The following is an 18,451-nucleotide window of genomic DNA, read 5'->3' as shown; positions in this document are numbered from 1 at the left end:
GTAGTCAAATGTCTTCGCATTCTGCTGCAGCTATTTTCAACCCATGCATTTCGCTTTTAGATTTCACCCTGGCTAGTGATGTCTTAATGTATCCTGAGAGCAAGTAGGTTAGGGCATGTGCTAATTTATTTATAAAATGTCTAGAATGGAAGGATATGTGTGCCGCTGAAGCTCAAGAGTAAGTGATTTAATATTTTCCTCCTTCTGAAGGAAAGATCATTCTTTAAAAGTCAAAAGAAATCTTATACGTGATGTTAGCTAGTTTGTGTTCTTTTCTCTGCTGATGATATCCTTCTACGATATTTTATGCAAATTATTATAGCGGTAACTTTATTTCTCCTGTCACATTATCCTGCACCGAATAATCATAATAATTAACTACCACAGTATTTTAGCTAGGTCTTATGTAAAATAATTTTAAAATTACACAAGCTTTTGTATTTTTCTGTGCCAGTCAAATAAGAAAAAAGTTTTATCATTGTGTAAAAATCATGATATTTTTCCAGTCTCAGAAGACCCTTAAGACTTTGGATATTCAGGTTTAACGTAAGCTAGCAGAATTTAGCCTGCAGAGAATATGAAAGACTAGTGGAAACATACATGTAACAAATACAGATAGACCAATCCTTATGTGATATCTTGGTCACATTAAAAGCTGAATTACTGTTGCAATTCTAAGGAAAATTGTAGTTAACGTTTCATATAAACAACACATTTACCTTTTTTTTTTTTTTTTGGGAGGGGGGAATAATTAATTATAAGGTGGTTATTTGCAAACCAAACTTCAGTTATAGCATGTAGTATTTACAGTGTTTATTTTGGGATAATTATCTTTCAAGCAGTGAACCAGTGAGGCTCAGTCTTTCTGACTGAGCAGTCAAATTCCTGTTGCAGAGGAAGAAGCATTAAGTTTTTTATACTTGTGTAGGTCAGCTAAAGAGCACTGGGGAGGTGGAAGGTCTGAGAGCAGGTTGCTGTCATCAAGACAGTTCAGCCAGCCAGCATCTTATTCATGAAAGTCTCTAAAACTGGCTTTATGAGCTAAGTAAATTATTCTAGCAGGCCACATATGGACTGCAGGCAATAATTGCGCACTAACGATAGATACATTTAGCTTGGTCTGGCTAATTAAATTAAATTTCAAATCTTTCTGTAATTAGGTACTTCAAGGTCTAGATTATCTGCACAGCAAGTGCAAGATCATTCATACAGATATAAAGCCAGAAAACATTTTGATGTGTGTGGATGATGCCTACGTTCGTAGAATGGCTGCTGAAGCTACGGAGTGGCAGAAAGCTGGTGCTCCTCCTCCTTCGGGCTCAGCAGGTATGAGAGTATATTTAAATATGTTATTAGTAAAGTTGCATCTATACATTAGCGCTAACAATATTTTGTTGAATGGAGATTAACATATTTGAAATAATTGTATGTGAATATGAAATGATCTTAATGTATGTCTACTTAATTCTTATGTGTGCTCTGAAACTCTGTCAGAAGAATGCTTTGTTTTTCTCAACTTTGCACGCTCAGGTTTTTGGAGTCCCCTGATACACAAAAAGATGTATCGGAATAACCCACCCTCCGCCACCCTGCTTTTATGAGTGGCTGTAGCAACACTGGAGCCTTGGCTCTCTAGCGTTGACAGTGGTTAATAATCTTATGTAAATTATCTGTCTAAGTCCATTACGAGTTCGTCTGCATACATGTGGAATCATCTGACTTTTAGTCAGTTAGAACTTATTCTCACGACTCAGTAGAAAGTTTTAGATTCCATAGACGTTCACCCTTGGAAATGGCATACATTGTACTTGAATTTACGATAAGCTCTTCTCCCCAGCACTGCGTGTGAAATACGTTAAGTTAAATTTGCCAAGAGTTTAGACAGGAACTGTACGTTTTTCTGCAGTGCGCCTAGCTAGGAGAGACTGCGGTAAAGGAATTCAGAGCCGTCAGTAAAGACAAACAAGAAGAAAGTGTGCCTTTTTACTGATCTTCAGTACCATGACTGCGATTGGTGTTTCAGTCTAGCACATCAGCTACAGGCAGTCGAGAAATAGTAACATTTTAAATAGCTTTGTAATCATGTCAGAAAATATATTACAGAGTAGAGTAGCTGAGCTGTAATAAAAACATCTGTTATATCAGGAACAATCACTGTGATCAAAATCTATGAATATTTCTACAATAGCATGTTATTTTAGGACTCTTAAAATTTCCTAAAACGTTTTCTTTTCAACATCATTTTTAGACTCAGTCTTTGACTGAATGTGATTTTGTTGTTGGTGGTGCGGCAAACATGATTGCGATATTTCACAGTATTGTATATATTAGGATACAGAAGTACATAAGTCAGTAATATATTGAATTGAATTTTACACGGGTGATCATGTAGCTAAAGGCTCTGTTATTTGTAGTGGGAAGTAACTTGTTTTATCTTATGCAGCCTTGATATTGCTTCCTGACATTAAAATAAACACTATTTTAAGGAAGCCGTGGATGGAATTCTTTTTGCATTTTATTCTTAGCAAGTTGTAATTAAAATACGACTTTCCAAGCTGGAGCTAAAGGTGCTGCATTTTCTTTTCAGTATTTCAGGAAGAAGCCCTGCATAATTTCGCTTTTTAGAAAAGGGATGATACTGAAGAACCTTTTTGAAAACATAACCTTTTCAGGGTCATAACAGCAGTTTTTCTCTGAACTTAGCAGTGGGATCTGAACCTGCAAAAGAGCTGTGAAACCTTAACTGTGTCAGGTTTTTTATTTTGCACTTGTTAATTGCTGCATGCCTCTGTGTCTGAAGAAGTTCCTTCCAGTTCTTCTTCCTCCCTTCTGCTTTGCTCCAGTCTCACATAATTGGTTATTTTTGTTGTTTTCCAGTGTTCAGGGATTTTTGTGTGGCTCGTATTGTTAGGTGCGTTTGCAGTTAGCATGGTAATCGTATCAGACCTAATCATTGCTGGTATCCTTCTGAGACACGCGTAGGAAGAGGTCCGTGCTGGAGATGGTGTAGCACTTCTTGCCGTGGGCACTTCTTGATGCCTACGGTAGTCTTCCCATCGGAGTACTCCGCTTCAGAAGGAAGGAAAATTGAATATTTGACTTTTTTTGTTCAGTACTCCGCTTCAGAAGGAAGGAAAATTGAATATTTGACTTTTTTTGTTCAGTGTGACGGAGTAGTCATCTTTGTTGATACTCCCGGAACTATTTAAAATCTGTCTATAGCTGGTCAGTCAGCTTTCCTCTGTGACTAATCTTCAGTCAGGTCTTGTGTTCTGTCCGCTGTGTGCTGTCCCTTCTGGATTACGTCAGCTCTCCGCCACAGCAGAGTGAACGCAAATTAATGGCAGCTCCTTCCAGTTCCAGTTGCTGGGGTTGCAAACTGACAATTATGAGTATAGATGCAGAAAAGTCTGCGTTGGATATCCGTGCAGGTTTCTAATGTCAGAACGTCTAAAACTTTTTCAGGGGTTCTTCTTGAACAGCTAGTGCTTCACATTGCAAATAACATATTGTTCAAAGCATAGCACCTTTGGTTTATTAAAATTCTCTTTGTTTATTAAGTAGAAAATGTAGGTAGCAATTTTATAATTATTTCTATAAAGGAATGAGAGGAGCAGTCATAGATTTACTTTGCTTTGCTTCCTGTAAGATAGAACAAAATCATTCGCGGTAGAGTGTCTGACGGAGACATCGAATGGTTTCAGGCAGTAGAGCGTTGTAAAGAGTAGAAAAGCTACTAATAAATACAAAATATCTCTGCTTTGAGTTTTTTTCCAGAAAATTTTTGCATTATTTCTAGTACTTTCTGCTTTTACAGAGTTGTTTTTGTAAAAATGTATATTTAAAACTTTTTTTTTCTTTTTAGTGAGTACAGCTCCACAACAAAAGCCTGTAAGTACTGTTATATAATTCAGCTTAACTATCTTGTTTTCTGTATTTCTGTAGTTACTACTAATAATTAGACTGTTGGTAGTTTGTACCCTTTTTAAAAGCTTCCCTTAAATATAGCTTTTACTTTTCAAAGAATACCTTTCTTCTAATGTCTTAGGTCTTGCAAGTTTTAAGCACAATGTTTCTCTGATAGAAACTCTCATAGACTTTACAATTCAATCGTTATAGTAGTAACAACTTCATGTCAGAGAAAGTTGAGCGTTACCATTTTCATCTCTTGTGGAATAATCCATTAGATTCAAATTTTGGCGAAAAATGTGCCCATACACTGAGTATCATACGTTGTGGACAGCTTAAGGACTTCCAGGTCTTAATCATCCAGGCTTTAAAAGAGAGGCTTTTGCATGAGGCTTGAAAGATGTTTTTGGCATATGCGTATACCAAGTGAACAGTGATCATACAGCTGTTTAGTAGTATCCAAGTTCAAACCTGCTTTCTACATCTGTGTATGAAATGTATATAATTAAAATGTGTATACAGCGTGTATGTGATTTAATAGGACTGTCATATAACTGTTTTTGACTGTCCTATAGCTTGTTTTGAAGATAATGGGATTTATAGATAAAACTTTGAGAGGAGAATATTTCTCTTGGCTTCTTGTACTTCATTTCTAAATTATACAAGGGTTTCTTACAGTGGTATTGTGAACGATGAATGAAAATTGGGTAGAACTAATTTATCCAATAAAGAAATTAGAAATCAGAATTCGATTAAAATATAATAAACTGTTTCAATGTTAGCTCAGATGTCTTAATTTTTCTTTTCCTGGTTATTGTACCTGATTTTTTCAATCCTTATGTTATATGTAAAATGTTAAACTTTTTGTAATGGCCATCTGTTGTTTGTGATTCATATGTTTTGGACCAGAAATGAATAATAAAACTGCTTTCTTTGTCACGGGGAAATAGCTAAGTAACACAGAATTTATTCAAAATTCTTCACCATTTTCGATCTCTTTGCATTTCTCTTACCATTTTTCTTAGCCTACTTTTGGCTGGTTATTAGCTGCAACATACAGGGAGAGAAGTTATGACTATAATTTATGTGTGGATAAACAGAAATTATAGCAGAATATCTTCCACATACTATAATATGATCTTTTGTTATAGGTTATGGCTTAAAATTATTGTGCTAGTCAAGACTGCAGGATCGTAGAAATTTTACTATGGTGTCCTAGTTATATTTTGCTTTTGTAGCTAGTAAACAACCATGTAACAACATGTATAAGCATGTAAGATTGTGATAGCTTTTTTGCTTCATATCACCCTAAATGGTTCTTGATTTGAAATAAAACGGAAAAAAAAAATCATCCACTATATTGATTGCCATTTTCAAATAAAAAGTAATCACACTACAAATGAACTTTTGGTGTGAGTTGCCTCGAGGAAAATTATTTAGGTTTTTTTATTTTCGCTTGTTTCATATTTCAGGTTGGGAAAATATCCAAAAACAAAAAGAAAAAACTGAAGAAAAAACAGAAGAGGCAAGCTGAGCTATTAGAAAAGCGCCTGCAGGAAATAGAAGAACTAGAGCGAGAAGCTGAAAGGAAAAAAATAGAAGAAAATGTAACCTCAGCTGTGCCATCAAATGAGCAAGAAGATGAGTACCACCCAGAGGTGAAACTAAAAACGGCTGAGCTAGAAGACGTAGTAGATGAAGAACCTGGAAATGATGATGGTTAGTATTATCTGCTTTTATTGACTCTGAAACCAAGTTACTGTTTGAGAGAGGAGTGTAATTGCAGCATTTCATCTGTTGTAATAAACGAAATTGCTTAACGTTCCTCGATCACTGTTTCATTTTTCCCTGTAGATAAAGTCATAAATAAAAGTCTAAAATGAAAAAGAAAAGTCAAACGTATTGTAGAAGTGAAGAAAATCATCAATAGCCATCTAGCTATCAAATCTCACAAAAGAACACCTGGAGAGTTCAACAGAACAGTCAGTTACCATACCACATTAAGTGGCATCACCAAGTATCTTGGTGAGCTAGAAGAAAAATAAGCTGAATTTTTATTCTGTAACATTAATGTAGTTGGAATCATCCTTACTTTCCCCTTTTTTGTCATGTTTTTGCTGGTAATAGACTATGAGGTAATAATAGTTACGGCTTCTTCCCTTCTAAGGTGTCTTATTGCAATTCTTATTTAGTTCTGGTAGTTTGTAGCATGATTGTTACAATCCAACTCCTTTTTAGCTTCCTTGGTTTTCTTATCGACTTTCTCCAATTCTGATAAAAATATAACTGCTGAGACTATCTTTCCTTTTTTTTTTTTTTTTAATGGTCATACTGTGTATTTTCCTACCTCTGTGACTCCCTGTTGGACACTGATTGATTCACAGAATTGTAGTTTCTATATCTTCCTTTCATACCATTCTTTTTTGAGTCGATCCCTTGATTACACTGTCTGGATGCACTTCCCATTGGTGCTCTAACAGCCTTAGTTCTTTATCTCAGCTTTAGTTTAGGCTTTAAAGTCTTAGTGTTTTTCTGTGATATTCAGTGTTTCTTTTTGTGCTATTTCAGAAGTCAAGTACTTGTTACTGAAGAGTTAAAAATCTTGAATGCCTAACTTTGAAATGGTGTATTGACCTAATGTGGTGTTCATTAACATTGTTCAGGTGAAGCAGAAGATCAGGATGAAAAAGAAGACACAGAGAAAGAAAACACTGAAAAAGATGATGACGTTGAGCAGGAACTTGTCAACACTGACCCTACAGACCCTAAGTGGATAGAATCCCCCAAAACAAATGGCCATATTGTGAACGGCCCATTCCTATTGGAACAACAGGTTGAAGATGAGGATGAGGAAGAGGAAGAATGTCCAAATCCAGAGGAGTATAATCTTGATGAGCCAAATGCAAAAAGTGATTACTCATATAGCAGCTCCTATGAACAATTTAATGGTGAATTGCCAAATGGACGTCATAAAATTCCTGAGTCACAGTTCTCTGAATTTTCAGCTTCGGTGTTCTCTGGGGCTCTGGAGTCTGTAGCTTGTGGTTCTGCTGTTTCTGAAGGATCAACTGTAACTGAAAGAGAGGAGAGCAGCCCGTCTCATGACAGGAGCAGAACAGTTTCAGCTTCAAGCACTGGGGATTTGCCTAAAAGTAAGTATTCCCCTTGGTGTCATGTGCAATGCTTGGTGTCTCTTGGAGCTGCAGGTGATGTCCTGTACAGACTGAGTAATGGGCTTAAACGTAATGTATGCGTTTTTTTCTCTGTTCAGTGACATATGTGTGCAGATTTTATGCAGACTTTTTGTTTACTTTTGGTGAAAATTGTATCGGTAGTACCAAGCCTTATGTGGCAGGCTGTCACATATTTCTTTCAGCAGCAGAAAATGATTCTATCGCAACCATTTCCTTGATCTTTGATTGAACTGTTATACAGTAAGTCTAGCACATCTCAGCGATGTTGGCTTTTCTTTGTCTACAGTGTTTTGAACTTTTTTTTCTGGGTATGTGCCAAACATACTCATGTCCTGGTCTGCTTCCTGCCAGAGTCTGAAGAGTGCCCACTGAAAAGATGGTGTCTGTGTGCCAGCCTCCGCAGTTGGAGAAATCTGTGCAGACTTCTCCCAAATATTCTCTCCTAGGCACTCCCCAGCCTTGGGCAGGAAGTGGGATATGGAGTCAGATTAACCAGGACTGGGGTACAGCTGCAGCCCACTACTGGGAACCCTTTATTCCATGCGAGCTGCATTATTAACCTTCCTACTTGCATCTGCCCTGGTTTTTTTGCTCATTGAATTTTGTACTGTGTGAATGCAAAAACTCAGTTACGCTTATTTTCAATGTATTTCATTTTAGAAAGCTTTTGGCAGCAAGGCAGAGCAGATATGTAGAGCTGAAGAGAAGACTTTTGGTTACTTTGATCCAAAAGCATTCTGGTGAATTTCCACCTCATAGGACCAAGATTCAAGAAAAAACAAATGTGTTAGTTTTGAATGACTCTATGAAATAGAGAAAAAAAAGATGTTTTGATTTGAATTGATGCAAATCTTTTGCCTAGTACCACGGGTGTATATTACGTTAAAAATGAAAGAGCGAGTCAAATGAGTGGAATAGAAAGGCAGTGATTCAGTTAAGAAAACTTTCTCCTGTTTTCTGATCAAAGGCAAATAGCTTAGCTTACTTGAACTAAATTGGATGCTTTTTCTTGCATTCAAGTCTGGGAGCTTGATAGATGTGGCTTGGAACACAATACAAAAGAATTCCTGTTAAATTCAAACAAATCTACCGTCTTAAATTTTAAGGGGAAAGCAAAACAGTGATTTTTTTTTTCTTCTGCCATAGAACATGTTTTTAAAGGTATTAAGTAAATTTATTGGATAAGTTATTGTAGGCGACATAATTGTATTGACAGAACAGCGTACGCAGGAAAGAGAAGAGGAAGAAATAGATGCAAGTAAGCAAAGTTTAAGGCAGAAGGGGATCATGAAATCATCTAACCTGGCTTCCTGTCTGTAATAAGTCAGTAATTCACCCTTTATTGAATTTAGTACCTGTGTTTGTCTTAAAACGTATTTTCCAGAAATATACCTGCTCTTGATTTGGATAAATGAAATAATAAACAATCCAATGTGTTTGGAGTTTATTCCACTGGTCAGTACTTTGAATTGTTTTAAGGAAATTGTGGCTAGCTTGGATTTCTCTAACTGCAGCTTCTAGGTATTGCTTCTTGCGATTGTCTTTTCTCTGTCATATTTAAAAGCTCTTTAATATGCTGTATTTTCATCCATTAATGGTTCTTACGTCTTTCAAAAAATTCATCTCTTAACCTCCTTTTTAATAAAACTAAACAAGATGAGTTCTTTGTCTCTGTAAGACGTTTTTTCCAACCCTCAACTCATTACGGCTTTTCTGTATTGAGCTTGGTTTTGGACTTTCAGATTTTGGCCACCAGAACTGCTCAGACCCAAAGCCTTTGTTTGTAGATCCTGTTTATAGAAGAGACGGAAGGTGAAAACTTGGCGTTATTGCAAAGAGCAGAATTTTTGGCATTGATTTCGTTTATGATGTCAGTGGCTAAATGATAAATATATGGGTTTCATAAACAATTCACAGTTTTATAAAGTCTAGCTTGGTAAAGTAATCTGTAGGTGCCCAGGAAATGTTAAATAAAGTATAAATGAGTAGAGCAGAGTTTTTGGAAGATGTCAGGATTCAAGCTAGTAAGTTTTTTAGCCCGTCTCCTTAAGTGCATCAAGCTCTGTACTGCCTTAAACATGTACAGTAGATTCCTGAATGCCTCGTAGGCTCGTATGCATTTGTGCTGCATACAGGCAAAAACCTCTCCTGCTGTTTTCCTGGGGTGTTATGTAAACTTCCCATGCCTCCAGAGCGTGAAGCCTTTATTGTCATCATAGGAGCAGCTTATCTTCATAGTTAGAGAAACCTACTTGATTTGTCCTTAATGGTATCTCATCAGGAGCAATTTAGGAGCTTTGTGTGCCAAGAAAGTAGAAAGATAGTGAATTCAGCCATAGCTCACATCTTCCTCAGAAAGAGGAAAAGCTAAATGTTACTCATATTAATGGAATCAATAATAATGTTGGGTTAAACAGGAAGAAAACAAATCAAAGTATGTCAGGAAGAAAAAGAGTGTGAGAGTTGTAGGCTGTTCAGATAAGTGGTGCTACTTTTTTACTCTAACTTTGGTGACATCTTCATTTGCTCCTCTCTGTGTAGTCCTTGCTGTACGTGCTCGAGTAACAGGGTTTTATTTTTTTCAGGATGCTTTCCTTGTGCGGTGCGCAGGCTGATCTGTGTTCAGTGGTTGAGCAGCTGTTAAGTTTTTCTTTTCTTCAAATTTTCACCGTGTGATCGAATGCTCTTAAGATAGATTTATTTATTTCCTCATGACTTTCCTCCTCACTCCTGTGTTTGAATGTTTACTAAGTATATTGCCATGGTGTGACTGTGGGAAGAGGAGGTGATATTTCTCAGTTTTACGGAACTAGGACGCACAAAAGTGAAAATCAGAAATGCTCATTAAGTTTGAGCTCAGGTTGAGCTCCGTAGGATACTTTTTTTTTTTTTTTTTGAGAGTACTTGCTAAAAAATACACTTCTTTTGACTTCACTTGCAGTTATGAGTCATCAGCATTTGTCAAAACCAGAATCCAAGGTCTCATATTCATCTTGGAAAATATGGGACACAAACTTAGCAAGTTACTGAGGAAAACACAAAGGTGTAGGCACCTGCCTATTATCTTGTCTCTCAGAGGCAGGTTTAAGAATGCTGTTTTCTAAAGTTGTATTCAGATGTCCTACCGATGAAGCCTTGCCTTTCCTTCCTTTGTACTCCTGCTTTATTTACCGCAAACCTTCCATCTTCAACAAGAAGTATGGCAAGGATTTCACAGGCAGTAACCTTGTTTTGGTAGGGCTACTGAACGGAGAAGGATCCTGTTTTGTGAATATTGCTTGTGATTTTGTTGATAAACTACGCAGCATGCTCTTAAGGGATGTTCTTAAGTTAATATGGAGTTTAATAATTCCTGTCTTTTAAGTGCTAAATTTTGCAACCTTAGTATATTCTCTTAGTGCATTTTATTTCTGTGCCCTACTTCGGAGCTTTTTTTTTAACTTGAGCCACACACTCTGTTCCAGCTTTTTCAGAGGACTATTTCCTTGAGGTGACTGCCCCTTCTACCTTTCTCCTTCAGTCTATCTACCATTTAGTCCTGTCTTTTCTCTCCTGGCTGATCCTACCGTTGTCTTTCCCAGCTAGCTTGCATGTCCTTCCCTTGACTGCTCATTGACGTTTGCTGTCCAAGCAGTTCTGATCTCAGTCACTCCTAGTGTAGCTTGACTTCCTCTCCTTTGTCTCCATGTCCAGTGCAGTAGCCTTTTCCAGCTCTTAAACCAGTTTCACTGATCACTGTATCCCTCCTGGAGTCCAGGATGCTTTACTGATCTAGTACATCCTTCTTATCTTACCATCATTTTCCAATCTTAGTCTTCATGGGTTTGTAGTCAGCACAGATTCACCAAGGGGAGATCATGCTTAACCAATCTGTTAATGGCCTTCTGTGATGGGATGACTGGCTGGGTAGATGAGGGCAGAGCAGTGGATATTTTCTACCTGGACTTCGGCAAGACTTTCAGCACTGTCTCCCCTCACATCCTCCTAGGTAGGCTCAGGAAGTGTGGCTTAGATGAGTGGAGAGTGAGGTGGATTGAGAACTGGCTGGATGGCCGAGCTCAGAGGGTTGTGGTCAGTGACGCAGAGCCTAGTTGGAGGCCTGTAGCTAGCAGTGTCCCCCAGAGGTCAGTCCTGGGTCCAGTCTTGTTCAATGTATTCATCGATGACCTGGAGGAAGGGACAGAGTGCACCCTCAGCAAGTTTGCAGATGATACTGAACTGGGAGGAGTGGCTGACACACCAGAGGGCTGTGCTGCCTGCCCTTCAGCGAGACCTGGCCAGGCTGGAGAGTTGGGCAGAGAGGAACCTCCTGAAGTTGAACAAAGGCAAGAGCAGGGTCCTGCACCTGGGGAGGAATAACCCCATGCACCAGGACAGGCTGGGGGCTGACCAGCTGGAAAGCAGCTCTGCAGAGAAGGATCTAGGAGTCCTGGTGGACAACAAGTTGATCATGAGCCAGCAGTGTGCCCTTGAGGCCAAGAAGGCCAATGGGATCCTGGGGTGCATTAGGCAGAGTGTTGCCAGCAGGTGGAGGGAGGTGATCCTGCCCCTCTCCTCAGCCCTGGGGAGGCCTCACCTGGAGTGCTGTGTCCAGTGCTGGGCTGCCCAGGACAAGAGAGACATGATGCTCCTGGAGAGAGTCCAGTGAAGGGCTACGAAGATGATGAGGGGACTGGAGCATCTCTCCTCTGAAGGAAGGCTGAGAGAGCCGGGCCTGTTCAGTCTGGAGAAGAGAAGACTGAGAGGGGATCTGATCAATGTGTACAAGTATCTGAAGGGAGGGTGTCAAGAGGATGGGGCCAGACTCTTCTCTGTGGTGCCCAGCGACAGGACAAGAGGCAACGGGCAGAAACTGAGACATAGGAAGTTCCATCTGAACCTGAGGAAAAACTTCTTGACTGTGAGGGTGACTGAGCATTGGAGCAGGTTGCCCAGAGAGGTAGTGGAGTCTCCTTCCCTGGAGATACTCAAAACCCACCTGGACGCGATCCTGTGCAACCTGCTGTGGCTGACCCTGCTTGAGCAGGGAGGTTGGCCTAGATGATCTCCAGAGGTCCCTTCCAACCTCGACCGTTCTGTGATTCTGGAATAAGGAAACTGAGATGCTTCATCTGCTGCCGTTTGTTTTGTGATATCTGGTTCCTTTCTTCTTCGTTCAAATCAGTCTGTTTTCTTTCCCATGCTATTTGGTATATATTGGGTGGTATGTCAAACCTAAAAAAAGCAGCAGTCCTTCTTTGTTGTACATTAGGGTCCCCCATCTCGCAGGAGCCGATAAAGACTGCAGGATTAATTGGACTGAAGTACTACTTTCTTAGTTCGTATAATTTTCCCTGCAAATAGGTCCTTCAGAGAACTTAGAGTCAACGCTGTTTTATCTGTAAAATGAGTGACAGTCCCTAGGCTCTGAAATTAGGCACATTTTGGTAAATCTTCCCCATGGGACAGAAGATTAAAAAATATACAGCTAGATTTTATGTACTTTAGCCAGGAATGGAAGTGTTGAATTTATATTCTCAACCAAACTGTTCTAAGAATGTATCTTTCGTGTGGAGTTCTTGGAGCTTGAGGTTTAACATTTTCCTTCTGAATCTGTTCTTGGAAACATATGCACCATTTTTGCTTAGAAGCTCCTCCAGATATTTTAATAATAGTCATTTGGCATTTTGTTTAAAAAATGCAAACAATTTACGCTTAAAATGTGTAAAGCTATTTAGAAATCTAAGTAAGAAATGTTACGCCTGTTGCTTTAATTTCTCATAACGTTCAGCAAATTATTTTAATTCCTTCAAGGTTTTATAAAACTGGATAAATTGACAAGGCAAAGCTGTTCATGTAAATGAACAATATGCTCTAAGTGCTAACTATTCTGCTTTTTGCTTGTGTTAGCAAAAACTCGTGCTGCTGACTTACTGGTGAATCCGCTGGACCCAAGAAATGCAGATAAAATTAGAGTTAAAATTGCTGACCTGGGGAATGCCTGCTGGGTGGTAAGTATAGCTGCATCACTTTGTGGTTACTTAGCCTTCGTTAAGGCCTTTTTATTGTTCCTTTTTTTCCATTAATGCTGTTCTTTCTATTTTAGCATAAACACTTCACAGAAGACATCCAGACAAGACAGTACAGATCCATAGAGGTTTTAATAGGAGCAGGTTACAGTACACCTGCTGATATCTGGAGTACAGCCTGTATGGTAAGAACAATAAAACCTGTATTTTACAAGAATAAACCTCCGAAAAAACAGTTGTTTATTTAGTGGGGGAACCTGGCTAGGATAGTTCTGACATGTTGATACAAACACATTATTATAAATGATGTAGTATCAGATAGCTACTGATGAGGTTTTTTTCCCTTTTATTTCAATTTTGCTTAAGCATTCTCAATCGAAAGAAAATATTTTTGAGGAAGTTTGTAATTCTGATTTGATGCATTTAAAACTTGCAGTCAAAAATATGCAAGTTTGCAAGGAGTTATATGTGTGTTTTAAACGTCAAAATCTAACTGAAATAGTACAATTGCATGGTTTCTTCAAAGGTGATTAGATATTAGAATCTGTGCAGCCGTTTGCTGTGTTACCTTTCCTTTTGCTTTCATAAAATAATATAACCCTAAAATGCTTACAGTTCTTGCCAGTTTCAGTGAACGGATTCATCAGATTAGGTTTGCAGATGACCTCTTTAGATTGTAAACTTGGAGGGAAGGAATTTAGCTTATTAGTAAAACATGGGCTTAAAGTTCTGTAGAATTCGTTTTAACACACAGTAAAACGGAAATGATGTATTTTAGAAAAGCTTTAAAGAACTGGAAAAACTAAACACCTTCCGTTTGAAACATTCTGTTTACCGTGTCTCTTTGAAGATAAATAAGCTACATACACGTTCTCATTAGAGATAGTTTAGAAATACGTTTAGAAATACATTTAGAAATACTTTTGGCTATTTTGAAAGTGAACGCATATTCAGATCTTTGTATCTTACAAATGCATGTCTGAAAAGGGTGTGTGAGGAGGAGGAGAAGACTCAAATACTAGACACAGTTTGCAGGCGTGGGTGATGAGAAGAACTGCAGAACTCAGAGGGAGAGGAGGAGGATTGAAAGGAACATAAAATCCTACAGATATAAGCTCAGTAAGCCATGTGTTGCAAGTAACTAACGCATAAGCAAAAATGCAAGTATGTTTTTTGTGAGCATTTAATACTAGGTTTTGCTTTGGTACACATAAAAGATTATCCATTTCCAAATTTACACATCCATTTTTAGGCAAAACGCGGAATTTTTCTATTACATTGAAAACAAAGCATACGGGATACTCCACAGTTACGGTCCTACAGGCAGAAGTGGTTGTCAGACTTGTATTTAATTCTTGGGTTTTGCTACTTTTCCTGGCAAAGATATTGCAAAATCACGCTTTTCAGTTGGATCAGCCGTTAGAGACTGATATCGGGCAATTTCGGAAGCTTGCATGTCAGTGTAAAGGCTGAACTTCCAGGAAATCTAAATTGTGAATTCTTTGAGCTCTTTAATGATTCCGCTGTTAACTAACTGTAAAGTTACTGTAACAGGTTTTCATTCCTACTATCTGATATTTTCTGTCAACCTCGGTTCAATTTAATACCTTCTTTTGATTTCTGTATCCTTCTCCCTTAAGGTGAAGGGGCGCTGAGGTGCACTACATCCTGCTAATTTTATAGTCGTCCCTGTAGCTAGAGCCACAGAAAACAGGCTGAACTCCATCTAAAATTGCATTTAAATAAAATAGGATACTTAATAGCAGTTTCACACCTAGGGTATGTAATACTCTTACAATAGTTGGCATGAGTTATAGATGACTTTCTTCCCCTTTTAAATAGGAAAGGTGTCTTTGGAAGGGCAGCGGTTACTGACAGGACGTATGAGTTCTCATTATACATCTTCTGTTTACTTGATTTTAACCCTTCATAGTGACTGAACGAATTTTGAAAAATTGTATGGTATGAAAGGAGATGAAGGTGAACGTGCAAGGAAATATTGGGCTGTTTCACTTTATGAGAGTCATCCTGCCCCTTACACTTGAATTATCTTTGTTCATGTTGTATAAGCTGTATTGCTTTCTTAGTGTGAGTCCTTTCTTAAATTCAAGGAAAAAAAATACTCTTCCCCCCCCCCGCCCCAGCTGTAATGCATCTCTGCCGTTTAGTTCAGGTTCACAATTTTTTATGAAATTGCGATATTTTAATGAGAACATTATGCTGCTTGTTTTTTCGTTCTGTAAGCTTTAAGGATAACAAAGTATTGGAGGCGGAAACATTGGTATTCTGTTCTGTCTTCTGCCACAGACTTTGTATTTTTGCCCTTATAACATAACCGTAGAAATTTAATAATTTTATAGCACTGGCGTATGATTGTTGAATTCAGTTGTCTTCATTGTGTAAGCGCAGTCATGGCAAAGATTCAGATCAGGAGTCTCAAGCTCGCTCCAGAAATTCGTAGTTTCAAAACTCCTCATGATTTGCTCTCGTTCCTTTATGGTTAAAAAAATGGGTCAGAGCAGTGTTAATGCCAATCTCAGTATCAGATGCAGTACAGCTCTGTGCGGTAGGTATTAACTGAAGACAGTAACAGTTCTTTTCTGGAAAGGACTGAGATTAAGAGGCAAGGGGAGCTGCGCAGACGCCAATAACTTACTTACCTTGCCTGTCTTTGGAAATTGCGATTTGATTCTCTCCAGTCCCTAGAGCATCTAAGAACTGTGAGGTATCAAGGTGTTTAAATGCCATTTAATGCCATTACAGTCCCACTTGCTCTTTCAGGTTTGGGTTCTTGTACCTAGATGTAGTTCATAACAAGTTCATCTGGGTCACCTTGCTCTTGTTTCCATATCTAAGTCACTTTCTTCCGTAGTTGTTACTCTTATGTGTGTTTTCAAAGGGTTTGTCTGTTGGAGCAGGAGCTGGAGGTGCTGTTTATTTTGCTCTGACTGGCTGAAGATACGGCTCAGCTATCCTGTTAGCCGTGTTGTCTAAAACCTAAAATTCAATGGAGCGTGAGGAGATTTTCCACTTCTTTGTCACGTTGCTTTGCTTGTACAACAGGTCCGGTGTGTTGTTCAGGACGTACTTGGAAGCCGCACATACAAAATGAGTGGTTCAGCAGCATTGCCGTTACCTTTTTCTTTCCTAGTTTCCGTCCTTCCAAACCTGGCCTCATGTGACAGTACGAAGCACACGTGAAGTGGTGTTCTACTCGCTGACACCCGTGTTTATTTTAAATTGTATTTCTCATACAGTACTTGAAAAACATTGTTAATTAAGGGCTAGCTGTGCGTTAACAAGTGATGGTAACCTGGATGTTGTGTTCAGAGTAGGTAAGTAAGACTTTGTATCCCTCTGTCAGAAATACTACGTTTGTGACTTACATTGACCTGCTAGGAAAGGAAACATGTTGCACTGAATTTGGCTTGCGCTGAGGGCTGTGTGACAAAATTATCGATCCTGTCCTTCATTCTGATAACGATTTTGACTTTGGATAAGGTTTCTTGTCTCAGTTTATCTATTGAAAGATGTTATTACTTAGAGTACTGCAAAGGTATGTGCCAGATACGAATGATGTGAATTAATGCACGTTCAAAGAATAGTAAGGTAGTATCTGAGCAAAGATGAGACATGCTTTGAAAATCCTTGCCACTTCAAAATCGTGGTCAGATTCTCCATTGCAGCGTGGACTGTGCGAGTTGGACCACACGGCTGCCAAGCTCTCCTGAAAGGGCTTGTTCCCAAGTAGTCCGGAACACTCTGCTCAGCAGTGAAAGCACCATACGAAGGCTGCTTACTTTGCAAAATAGAAAGGACTTTCCATCTGTTACAGTTATATGTCCACTACTGTGTCAGATATTCTGGATTGTTTCTGCATTAAAATGAATTGCAATAAAAACAGACCTTCCTTCCTTTGAATTCATTCAGGGTCCATGGAGCTTCCATGTCAGTAGTCGACTTCCACATGTTCACATAAAACACCGCAATGTTTTCGTGTTTTCTGCTTTGTAGGTTTTGTGAAGGACTCCTTGGAAGGTATGGGGCTGGGATCCACCTGGGATTGTAACTAGGTCTAGTGCTTTATGGATCTTCCACTTGAGCCTAAGGCCTTTTGCTGTCCTTTCCTTACTAACGAGATCACTTGGTCACTTGGGAATAGCATTGACTAGGAGAGTAGTAGGGCTACTGGCTCTTGTACTGGCTTGTATTTATGGCATACATTATTGTTAAGCCGTACCAGGAGGTCCTGCTGTATCATAATTGTAGCAGACTGTCTTTTCAGTCGTCCTATTTGCCTATCAATTTTGCTTCATTTTTAGCAACAAAGGTGGAGATTATGATGATCTTTTTAAACAAAAGCCTCTGCCAGAGGTCTCTGAGCATGCAAACATCTGTGTGGAAAGTATTTTCCTGTGTGTGTGTGTGTGTGTGTGTGTGTGTGTGCTCGCGCGCGCGCGCACGTGCAAAACAACTGACAGAATATCCCCCTTACAAACCTGGCTTTTAGGAACTGGTATGTTGTGTCTACGTGCCGTGCTCTCCTCAGCTGTGCTGTGGAAATGCGGGTTGGCTTCATCTAGTCCCCAATCCCATGCTTTTGGTGCAGCTTCTTAGGGAAGAATTGTCCTGTTGTATTTTTATTGCCTCTAGTATGGATGTAGCTGCAGACTCTGAAATTGTGCTGGAAGTCTAATATCTCCTTCGCTGGAGATACTCAAAAGCCGTCTGGATGTGATCCTGGGCAATATGCTCTAGGTGACCCTGCTTGAGCAGGGAGGTTGGACTAGATGATCTCCAGAGGTCCCTTCCAACCTAAACGATTCTGTGATTCTGTGATTCTGTGAAGTCTACGTGAACAGAGCCATGTAAGATCTCTACAGCAAACAGTATATCATTTAAGAGAAGTGGTGTAAAAGATGGAGAAATAACTCAGTGCTAATAACCTTACGGTACTTTTTCCTTTGGCATCTTGTCAGTGAATAAGCAGCATTGTAAGCCAGCAGCCTGCGAGCTGAGTCTTCTAATTTTAGATGTTTCATCATGGCCCAGTTCTTGTGCCCAACACGTGAAAAGCTGGTCTTCAAATCAGATTTAAAGGATGAGAGGGGAGCTTCCTCATGCCAGTACCAGCTCAGCTAACCTGAGCGTTAAAAAAAGCAGGGAGAGGGAAGTACGATGCCCCAGGCCTGAGTGATTGTTGAGATCATTTGCTGCACATTTACATCTTTTGCTAAGGAATTTGCACGGTGCGCTTTTTTTTTTTTTTTTTTTGTTAAAGAATGTGGCCAATATATCTGAATGTGGGATACTCAGCTGCTCTCATGCCAGAGCTAGAAA

General features: G+C 39.1%; 1 protein-coding gene across 14 annotated transcripts in view; it reads left to right on the top strand.

Moving 5' to 3' along the window:
• The window catches only part of SRPK2 (SRSF protein kinase 2), a 153,302-nt gene that overhangs the window by 119,901 nt on the left and 14,950 nt on the right, over positions 1–18,451 (top strand). For all 14 annotated transcript variants that reach the window (XM_068929810.1, XM_068929805.1, XM_068929753.1 and 11 more), the window contains 6 exons: positions 1,161–1,326; positions 3,866–3,891; positions 5,382–5,628; positions 6,573–7,061; positions 12,993–13,093; positions 13,189–13,296. In XM_068929810.1, coding sequence (XP_068785911.1) covers positions 1,161–1,326; positions 3,866–3,891; positions 5,382–5,628; positions 6,573–7,061; positions 12,993–13,093; positions 13,189–13,296 — 1,137 coding nt within the window. The remainder of the gene's footprint in view (positions 1–1,160; positions 1,327–3,865; positions 3,892–5,381; positions 5,629–6,572; positions 7,062–12,992; positions 13,094–13,188; positions 13,297–18,451) is intronic.

The sequence above is a fragment of the Struthio camelus genome, chromosome 1 (genome assembly GCF_040807025.1).
Source record: "Struthio camelus isolate bStrCam1 chromosome 1, bStrCam1.hap1, whole genome shotgun sequence".
In the NCBI taxonomy this organism is placed as follows: Eukaryota; Metazoa; Chordata; class Aves; order Struthioniformes; family Struthionidae; genus Struthio; species Struthio camelus.
This window is presented reverse-complemented; position numbering and strand designations above follow the sequence as displayed.